Source organism: Bison bison, unplaced genomic scaffold (assembly GCF_000754665.1).
Source record: "Bison bison bison isolate TAMUID 2011002044 unplaced genomic scaffold, Bison_UMD1.0 scf7180017864115, whole genome shotgun sequence".
In the NCBI taxonomy this organism is placed as follows: domain Eukaryota; kingdom Metazoa; phylum Chordata; class Mammalia; order Artiodactyla; family Bovidae; genus Bison; species Bison bison.
The window spans coordinates 1,539,012-1,549,474 of NW_011494687.1; the positions used below are offsets into that span (position 1 = coordinate 1,539,012).

Below are 10,463 nucleotides of genomic sequence, written 5' to 3' on the forward strand. Positions count from 1 at the left end.
GCTTTTCCATGCTCCACTGTGTTGTCAACCCCATCCTTTATAACTTCCTCAGCCCGAGCTTCCGGGGCCGGCTCCTCAACGCCGTGGTCCATTACCTTCCCAAGGTCCAGGTCAGGGAGGGCAGACATGCCTCCACCACCTCCTCCTCCTCCTCCACCCAGCATTCCATCATCATCACCAAGGAGGGTACCCAGCCCCCTGCAGCTGGCCCCCACCAGCACCCAAGCCTGAACTTCCAGGCAGCAAATACCCTACCCACCTCCGCTCCTCAGTCTCTTGTAGCCAGCTGAGGAAGAGTCCAGTGTCCTCCACCAGTGAAGTAGAAAGCTGGAAGTAGGTGAGAGATCTGAGGAGGGGGGGTGGCATGGGAGAGGGTTAGAGTACTCATGGCCAATATTGAGTATGTCTTCAAATATTGAGGTGGGGATGGGAGGGAGGCGGGGAGGGAGGCAGGCAGGGGAAGAGAGCAGATCCTTGGCGTTGTACTATTTGAAACCATCCTTGTGCCGAAGATGCAGGGGAAAAGGTGAAATAAAGAATAGAGACAGACACGACTCTGAATCTCTGAACAAGTCTGCACTGCAAGCTGGGTTTGGGAATGGAGCTGAGGCCAAAGAGATGCTCAGCAAAAACCACCCCGGCCGGAAAGAGTGAGCTCCACAGGAACCGCACACAACTTTCCTTTTGTGTTTGCGCTTGTTGACCTCCCAGCACATCATGCAGGCTGCAGGGACAAGAGGCCAGAGGCCAAGGAGCCAGGAGGCCTCAGCAGGCTGTTTCCCAGCAGTGCATCCTCAATGCGATGATAAATGGAGCGGGTGGGGACAGCAGGGGCGGGTGAGGCCGAGGTCCGAGACAGGCACCCTGCAGCTGGGAGGACTCTCCTCCCCCACCATTCAGGAAAGGGCTTGCTGACACTCTCCTCCTTGCCCATCCTGATCCCCCTGCACCCACAAGCAGAGGAGCTGTCCCGAAGTCCATGCTGCTCATAGCCCCTCTGCCCCCAGCTCTGGGTCTAGCACGTTTCCAGACTTCTGCCCCCAGTCCCTCCCTTTCTCTCTGGATCCCAGGAAAATATCAAGGGACAACCATTCTGGGAACAGACTTCAGGATGGGTAGCAGCAGGCACTCACAGGTGGTCTGTCCCTCAGTCCTGCCCCTGCAGAGAGTGGGAAGTGGAAATCTTCCAGTTCTGTCACAGGGCAGAGGCCTGGTGTCTCCTAAGTCAGTTTTCACCCTCAGACTTCTTTCTTCCTGGCCAAGTCTCCTCTTAATTTTCCTGTCCAGCAACTTCTATTCACACTTGTCCTATAGACAGGAACAGAAGTCCCCTTGCAAACACGGAGGTCTTCTGGAAAGGACTCTATATACCAGTTTGGGAAACTAGGACCTTGTCCACGAAGCGCTTTGACTGAAGTAACGCCTCAGAGCAGGCCCCAGCCCACCAGTCCTGAGCCCTCCGCCTCTGCATCCTGCCTGTGGAGAATTGAGGGGCTTGTGGACACAATCACTGAGACCTTCTGTCCTGCTCAAGTGCTCAGTTATGTCTGGAATGTTTAATTTGGAATAGCTACTCACTGACCTGGACGGCCTCCCCCTCTGCTCTTGGAAATCTGAGAGGCATTAAACAGATTCACCAGATGCATTAAACATGTGCTCCAGAACTGTATGAACCCATTTGTCAGGAGCACCAAGGGAAGTCCGTTTAACTCCCTCTGCTCACTGGACTCAAACCTGAAAAAGGGTCTTTTTATTTAAAGGGTCTTCATGCTACAAGAAGGCAATGGCACCCCACTCCAGTACTCTTGCCTGGAAAATCCCATGGATGGAGAAGCCTGGTAGGCTTCAGTCCATGGGGTTGCTAAGAGTCAGACATGACTGAGCAACTTCACTTTCACTTTTCACTTTCATGCATTGGAGAAGGAAATGGCAACCCACTCCAGTGTTCTTGCCTGGAGAATCCCAGGGACGGGGGAGCCTCGTGGGCTGCCGTCTCTGGGGTCGCAGAGAGTCGGACACGACTGAAGCGACTTAGCAGCAGCATGCTACAAACTGCTGCTCAGTAGTACAGAGCTGGAGCCTTTTTCAACTAGGGGAGTCCAGGAACCTAACAATGCAGAGAATGTATTATAAAGACTTTCCTCCCCTGTGCCCACATAAAAACCCAGCCCAGATCCAATGCCCTTATCACTGCCGCTCCCAAATCAGGCTCCAGAAGTTCCCTCAAGGAAACCCAGATCTACATCTCTGTTACATTCTAGGCTACCTGAGGCCACTTTCCCAACATCTTCTTTTCTCACAGACTCCACTTTGGCAACCAGTGATCACTCTGATAGCACAGGTACTTCCTTAGGGCCTGAGAAGCAAGCAAGGGGCTGATGGCAGCAAGGCCCCCAGCTCTGTGTTTGCTGAGCACTGATGGGGGCCAGGTCCAATCCGTGTGCCCTGAGACCAAGGGGACCATGTCACATCCTAACTCCAGGTCTGTCTCCTCTCTGTAGGGGAATGTTGGTTACCAACCTCATGAAATTAGGCCAAACCTCTGCCCCCTCTCTGAATTTGCCTCTCTCCATTCCGACACACCATGTCATGTTGAATGGCACCAGCAAGACAATTTGTGACCAACCCTCTGGTCCAACCAGACATTAGTAGAGTCCCACTGCTCTCTCTGGGCCAATAAAAGATTCCCCTTAGAGATGGTCCCTCTGAAAAGGTTAGGTCATTGAGTTAATTTTCCACTAAAAACAGATCAAGTCAACCCCGGGGAATTCCAGCTACAGGAAAGGAAATGTGCTACCTGAAAGAACTCTGGCATCCGCTGAGCAGAATATTGCTACTGAGAGGGTGATGGCCCAGATACTCTGAACTGTGAGGGATGAGCAGACCACAGTAAATAGGAAAAGAACTACCGTTTCAAATTTCCTTTTTTTTATTCTAAATAAAAACCACACTTTGTGCTGAACAATGGAATATAAAAGAATCAGATGTACAACGATTTTAGACATCTACTATTTGAGAAAAGAAGTTTACAAAATATACAAAACTTTACAGCAATAGATAGTAAACACTTAAATATTAGGAGGTCAGTACTTATTAATTTAATGGAAGGAGTTAAATGTCAACAACTCTTCTCAGTTTCATAAGAGATGTAGCTAGTAGAGGTGGGAGGGGAGGGTGGACTGGACAGGGGAAGGGTGTTAAAGAAAACATCCAAAGTAAAAGTTCCATTTTCATTCTGATATGACGTTTACCATGAGTAAGCACATTGAAACAAACGCTGTGTGCCCTGCTTCCTGATTCGTTCAGTGCAGGATTTAGGGAAAAGGACACACGAGGATTCCCAGATGGGCAGATTTCTGCACACAGCCCACTTCCATGCCAACAAAATCATGTCCGTATATGAAGAAGTGTAAATTCCCTTCCAAAGTTGAATAGTCTGGGGGTCGGAGGGTGATAGGGCACAGCAGATGGTCAGAAGAGGAATATTCACCAGCAGCAAAACCTGACTGGGGAAAAGATCATTAAACTCAGAGGTTTCCTAGAGACAAAAGGGTACTCATAGACTAGAAGAATGTCAAAAAGAATTTTTACCTATTTCTTGACTCCCATCCCCACCTCCTTTCTTCCCAACTAGCCATGAACTAGAGACTCCATGGAGTCTGAAACTTTAGGACCAAACACCAGGGTACAGCAGAGCTTCCTGGCAGGTCCTGTAGTGTCAGTGAGTCATGGATGGGCAGAGGAGTGCCACGATACTGATCCCTTCCTCTGGCCACAAGCAGCTGTTTACAGTGTGCCATTAGAGTAACAGGGGCTTCCCTGGTGGCTCAGATGGTAAAGAATCTGCCTGCAATGCAGGAGACCTGGGTTGGATCCCTGGGTCGAGAAGATCCCCTTGAGAAGGGAATGGCTACCCAACCCAGTATCCTTGCCTGGAGAATTTCATGGACAGAGGAGCCTGGCAGGCAACAGTCCACGGGGTTGCAAAGAGTCAGAACGACTGAACGACTAACACAAGAACATTAAGAGTATCACCCTTTCCCTTAGGAAAAAAGATGAGAATGGCCTTGTGTTTGCTTTAATGCTCTAGTTGCCACAAAATTCTTAATAGTTTCTAAACAAAGGGCTCTATAAATTATGTAGCCAGTCCTGAGTACTGAACAAGAAAAAAAGGTGGGGGATGAAAAAGAAAAGACATTCAAGGATCAAACAGAACGAACCTTGGAATGATACAGCAGAAGACAGTGCTAAACTGGGCTCCAGGGCAGAGGGCAACACAACCCAATGAACAGACAATTGAAAATATTTTAAATTCAGAATAAAATTAATACCTTCCACCAGATATCTTAAGAGTGCCCTTTGCCACAATATAGTGTTTCAAGTAAAAGAGTGCAGAAAAGAGTGGCTGGTGGCAGAGGAAGCAAACATGACTCCAAACAGAGGAAGGGTTGAGGTGCGAATATGGGGGACACGTGGGGGACAGTGTTTGGTCAATGAGCCTCATGAGCTACTGACCCTGCTACATGTCTGACTGCAGCCAACCAAGCCACCCTGGTCAACCACTTGGCCTCAGGAGGATCAGGGGGTGCAGTCTTTTATTTAGTGTCAGGGGTAAAGTTTCAAGGATTTGCTTTTTGGTTTACTGGCAAAAAGGGAAAACTTCACAGTTTCAGGTTAAGTATACAGACTACCCAGCATCAGTGATAACCCTCTGTTAAGGAAAAGGGTTTCTCCAGCATACTGATCCATTCTCAGCTACCCAGCTGGCTTCTCGGGAGTAGCCCCACTCTCAAATCTGGCCATTCAAAACTCAGTCCTCACCCACAATCTGGGAGAAAAAGCACTCAGGCTTGAAAAGCTGAGAAGATAGTTGACTGTGGTCTTTTACACACTTCGCTTCTTAAACGACTAATGGGAAGAAAGGAAGCAGTCAGTCAGGGATGAAAAGTCTCAGCACTGCTTTCTAACAAGAATATCCCAAGGGAACATTTAACTCATTGGATTCTGATAGTGAAAGCTGGCCACTTGACAAGTCCCTTCAAGTAACGGTCACCTCACTGGACAGCTTTGCACACAAAACTCCAAGGCTTTATTATAAGTTAGGGCTGGGGGGAGATCCGGGGGCAAGTCCAAAAGGGCCCCAGGGCTTTGGTTTACTTGTATGTGTTACTATAACTTCCCAACTTCAGGAAGAATGAGAAAATATGCAAACAGGGCCTTTGTGTGATCTTATCCCCTCAACCCAGTCCCCAACCTACTCAACCACAGGATGGAAAGGGGATAAAAGGTCCAGGGATTTAACAAGCCTCAACTTTCTAGAATTTATATCCATTCCCTAAAGGGCTCCCTGGGTTTATTCTGCAAGACACTTATCTGGAGAGAAAAGCATTTGCTTATTTAAAGGCTTGATCTGTTCTCCCCTAGTTCAAGCCCCTGTTCCCCAAATATCTGGCCAGGACTGTCCCCTGGAATATGGCTACTTGCTGGGGAGAAGCTCATTTTCCTGAAGTCTCTTAGCCAACAGAGATGCTGGGTAATATGTATACAAAAACAAAAATAAATAAATATTAATGTCCAAAAAGGCTTTGTGAGTTAATTAAAACTACTTGCTTGTAAAACAGCCCGGGGTGCTGCTGAGTCCCACGAGGGGCAGGGGCAGGGCCAAGGCCAGGGACCCCCAGAGCTCGCCTGAGCAGGTGAGGTAGTATGGGTTTTGGAGGTGCCACCTTGTGAGATGCGAGATCCGAGGGCTCTCTCCCTCAAGCCTTCTTTGGGCAAGATCCCCTCAAAAGGCAACTAAGAACAGAGTCAACCAGCAACCCCGACTGGGGTTTACCCAGTCACCTGGAGAGGGCTTGAACCAGCTGTTGGTCAACAGCGCCCTCTGGTGGCCATACAATGACAGATCAGGATAAATCCAGCAGGTCAAAGGTGAGCTGCCAAAACTCTGGCCCAGTTAGCACAAAGTAAACAACAGGTTACCTGACTGGGACAGACAGAATGTACATCCAGCTACTCGGGTCCCTTTAATCCTGAAGGGCTCACAGTCCACCCCTCCACCTCATGGGGTCTTCACATCTACACTATAGGCCAAAAACACTTCTAGGTGGGAGACTGGATGCAAATTAAGGCTGCTGCTTCAGAGACATCCCCACCCTTCCACCAGGAAACTCAGGGTCGAGGGAGGCCAGATGATTGATGACTACATCAAAGTGGCTCCCTGTCTTTTTTGCCCACAGGGAAGGCCTGACATCCTGGGCCACCACTCCGTAATATCACATTTCTTTGGAATTGAGGGGAAAAGAGAAATCTCCCTTCCTGTCCATCCCAGGCTGCTGCTTTCAGCAGCACTGCAGGACACCTCTTGCGGCTGGCAACGATTCATCCCAAAGCTTTCAGACCTAAACAGAAAGCTTTGTCCCCGGTTTGGATCCAGCTGCCAAGAGATTTTACTGTCCAATCAGCAGATTAGAGCCCTGGAACAAGCAGGCCCCTCATCCCTGACAGCTCGTCCCTGCTAAGGGATGGGACCAGCACCCAAGGGTGAGCTGCCTTGTCTTTTCTGAAGGACCACATTCCCAAAATCTCTCCTGGCTGGCTGTCCCGGTTGGAGATCCGGCAGTAATACCCACAGTGAAAACCTCTCTCCACCTCCTCTGTTCAGTGAGGCTGTTGGTTGGATTCTTAGCAGCATAAAACCTATCAGTAAACTAAAGCTCAAGAGGCTGGGGAAGGGAATCTAGCTGACACCAACTGCCTGATGAGATCCCAAAACCAGCCTCCAAAGAATCAAAGACACAGCCCTCCATGGACAAGAACAGGTAAGGAGGTAAACATGACAGGGCCGCTGCTTCTCAGAAACAGTTAGTGTTCGTGTGCTATGTATTCTTTTGTCTTCTTTAAACACAGGACAGAACAGAATTCCTAGCAAGGCAAAACTGTAACTTCAGCTGGGGCAGGACCAACAGCCATTAGAAAACCAATGTCCTGGCTGCCGCCTGGGAGTTCCCCCTGGCTCTCCTGGGACCCAGTCAGCTGTCCGGGTTCTTCTCCGCTTCTTTGGAATGAATAATGTACATGAAGGTTTGCTCGATGGTGAAGTCGGGTGGGAGGCTGCCTTTGTGCACACCGACGTGCTTGCTCATGAGGTTAAGGGTAGAGCTGTAGTGGCCACAGACCGTGCAGCGATACATGAGAGCCCCCGAGTGCGTCTTCAGGTGGCACTTGATGGTCGAGCGGCCTCGGAAGAACTTGTGGCACACCTTACACTGGTACGGCTTCTCGCCCGTGTGGATCCGCCGGTGGTAGTTAAACTCACTCGTGTGGGCAAACCTTTTGCCGCACACCTTGCAGCTATACTTGCTGTTCCCGGGTTGGCCCTGCAGCGCCAGTTCCTCACTCAGGAACTCCTCTGCCGGCAGCTTCCGCTTCTGGAGAGCTGGGTTCTGGAGTCCAAAACCAGGCCGTGTGTCAAGGCCACTGTTGCACTTGTGCTGGCTGACATGGTAGCGATAGGCAGCCTCTGACTTGAAGCTCTGGCTGCACAAGTGACAGCGGAAGAGGGCATCCTCCAGGCTTTGGTGCACAGCCATGTGCTTCTCCAGGAGATGCCAGTCCACAAAGCTGTTTGCACACACAGAGCAAGAGAAGACAGAGATGCCAAGGTGGGAAAGTGTGTGCCACATGAGGCTGCAGAGGTTGAGGTGGCGCTGGTCACAGACGCTGCAGGCCTGGCCCTTCAGGTTCAGATGGTCAAGGATATGGCCCCGGACCACATGGAAATCTTTGGCCAATGCCTTCCCACAGGCAGCACATTTCAGCTCTGCAGAGACCGCCCCTGCAAAGAGACCCAGCTTCCCAGGCAAGGGGTCGTTGGGGTGGACGATGATGTTGTTCTCAAATATTCCATCCCGTCGGTGGAGGGTCAGTTGCCACTGGGTAAAGAACTTAGTTTCACACATGTCGCAGGAGAAGAGGAAAATACCGATGTGGGAGAGAACATGGGTGACCCGGGAGTTCCGGTCCTGGAAATGGGTCTCACAGACCTTGCAGTTGCCAGTCAGCAGGTCCACGTGGTCCCGAGCATGTTGTCGGATCAGTTGAATGTTGGGCTCTAGAACCTTCTTGCATACCTGGCAGGGCATGGCCTTATTCTCTCGGTTTTCACTCTCTCCAAAAGTTAGCTCATCCTCACTGTCATCACTCAATTCAATCACCTCCTCAGCTGTGCCAATCTCCTCAGTGGGGTCTTCAAACTGCAAGTCATCATCCCCCAGGTCCTCCAACTGGAGCTCATCCATCTGCCCAAAGCTTGGGTCTTTGGAATGGTCGCTGTTGCTCAGACAGGAGTTGGTCCCAGTGGTAATGTCTACTGCACTGTCAGGAGTGAAGAAGCTGTTCTTACTGAAGTCTCCATTGCTCTGGACTTTGTATGGCTGGCAGGAGCTGGTGCTGGTTTGGATGCCCGTGCTGACAGTGCCCAGGACTGGCTGGGTCACCACGCTGGGGACAGATGTGAACGGAGCAGGGGCATCGTGGTCTTCTGTCTTTGGTGGCAGCGGCTGCAGGCTATGGTTAGTGTCACTGGTAACATTTCTCTCCTCCTCTTTATAGTTTCCTCCAGCATCACTAGGTAACGCATAGTTTCTATCAGGACCAAAGTGCTCCCCGCTCCCCCGGAGTTCTCCAAGGGGATGGGGGGGTTCTACTGAGCTACAACTCGGGGTACCAGAGTGGTTCTCACTGGTGCTGGTCAGGGGCTTGGCCACGGCAGTGCTCTCCAGGTCAGGAAAGGTGGAGTGACAGGCCCGGAGGAGATCGTCCATACCCAGACGCTCTGCTACCTCGTAGATGACTCCGACGTTGATCAGGTCCGTGAAGAGTTCTGACGTGTAGACAAAGCTTAGAATCTTCTCGAAGTTGGCAGGAGTGATAAAGTCCACCACATAGGTCCTGGCAGCATCAAGCCCAGTGTTGAGGAAGAGGTTCTGGAAATAGCCAGCCGCACAGGCCAGCACAGCTTTGTGGGCCGGGAAGGAACGGCTCCCCACCACGATGGTGACATCGCACATGGTCTCCGAGAGCCGGCACTTGTTGAGTTCTTTCAGCAGGTTGTTGGGGTGGTTGGTGCTTTGCAGTTTGATCCTCATGCCCATCTTAGCAGCTCCTGTGAAGTTGCCTCCTTATCAGCACAGTTAATCTGCGGATAGCAAAAGGATAAGGTGGATGGCCAAATACATCCTTGTAGGTGAAGAGCTCTGCGGGACAATAGCCCCAGGTAGAGAGCAAGCGTGAATGGACATACACTTGCTCCATTCTGCTGGAGGGGACAATGACAGCAGAAGTGATGGGACAGTGACCTTTCTCCCTGCACATCCCCCAAGACATCTCCCTGCACATCCCCCAAGACAGAGTGATCACAAAAAAATCCAAAAATATTGAAAAAAATCTGATAACTGTTCTCTAAGACAAGCCTGACTGGACAGAAGCTAGTGATTTAAAGCCAAAGTAGTCTCTTGATACCTTCTTATATTTCATTACCAGAGCAAATGGTTCAAACTTTTCTCATATTAATTTCCTAATTTCTTCCTGAATACAAGCTTTCCAATCTCACTGAGTATATTCTCTTCCCTTACTAGGCCAAATGCCATACACATACTTGAACACAATTATCAAGCTCCATTAGCTACTGGGGAAAAGATGCTTTATCCTTTCCTTTCCTCTCACGGCTGTGTTCTGCCCTAAAATAAACCACTTGCTTATTCTTGAGTTCCCATCTTTCCCTATCTAAGCTACCTGCCTCCTAGCCCAGGGCCATTCAGATAGTGCTCTATCATACTCTCTGTAGCTTGTGGGTGACGTCAGAGAAGTAAAGTTAAGACGAACACAACTATGGTATTTAGAATTACCTAAATACTCTTTGGGTCTTTTTTTCCCCACCCTTTTCAGGAGCTATGCTTATGTTGACCAGAACTGAGAGATTTACCTGATGCCTTGGGATAGGGTTTGGGATAAGAAGCTATCCAATTTACACAGGTAACTCCTAAAGGCTTGCTCGGTACCATTTTCCCCCCACTTTTTGAGTCCTGCAGGCCAGAAAAAAGCCAAACTCGTTGCCCTCTCCTTCAGCCTCATGACTCGCCCTATGCAACACAGCCCCCTTCCTCCACCTCACCACACTGGACTAACTCCCAACTTTTTCTGGGGCCCGGGAAGCCTCTGAGCTTTGTTGGGTACCAGCGAAGGATCTCCGGGGCCCTGGTGGCCACACACCAACGGTCAGCAGGTCGGGCACCGGAAGTGTCAGCTGGTTTCCTGGGAGGGGACGGATTCGGAACTTCTGAGAAGGGACCCCAACAACCGCGCGGCGCCACGGTCTCCCTTCTGGAGGGTCGAATTCGGGAGGAAGGGCGTTGGATCCGGCTGGGGCACTCCATCTAGGGGGCATCAAGCACCTCGCTCCC

General features: G+C 50.3%; 2 protein-coding genes across 3 annotated transcripts in view; one reads left to right on the forward strand and one right to left on the reverse strand.

Moving 5' to 3' along the window:
• Positions 1-1,038, forward strand: part of GPR182 (G protein-coupled receptor 182) — a 2,795-nt gene extending 1,757 nt beyond the window's left edge. The window contains exon 3 of the mRNA XM_010839369.1: positions 9-1,038. Coding sequence (XP_010837671.1) covers positions 9-290 — 282 coding nt within the window. The 3' untranslated portion in view covers positions 291-1,038. The remainder of the gene's footprint in view (positions 1-8) is intronic.
• A 997-nt stretch (positions 1,039-2,035) lies between these two features.
• ZBTB39 (zinc finger and BTB domain containing 39) lies at positions 2,036-10,273 on the reverse strand. Of its 2 annotated transcripts, none has more exons than XM_010839304.1 (2): positions 10,237-10,273; positions 2,036-9,199 (listed from the first exon to the last, which is right to left on the reverse strand). In XM_010839304.1, the coding sequence occupies exon 2, from the start codon at positions 9,153-9,155 to the stop codon at positions 7,032-7,034; it is 2,124 nt and encodes a 707-aa protein (XP_010837606.1). In that variant the 5' UTR covers positions 9,156-9,199; positions 10,237-10,273; the 3' UTR covers positions 2,036-7,031. The 2 variants fall into 2 exon arrangements, with proteins under 2 accessions (XP_010837606.1, XP_010837605.1); XM_010839303.1 differs by lacking the exon at positions 10,237-10,273 and adding an exon at positions 9,986-10,211.
• Positions 10,274-10,463: the final 190 nt, after the last annotated feature.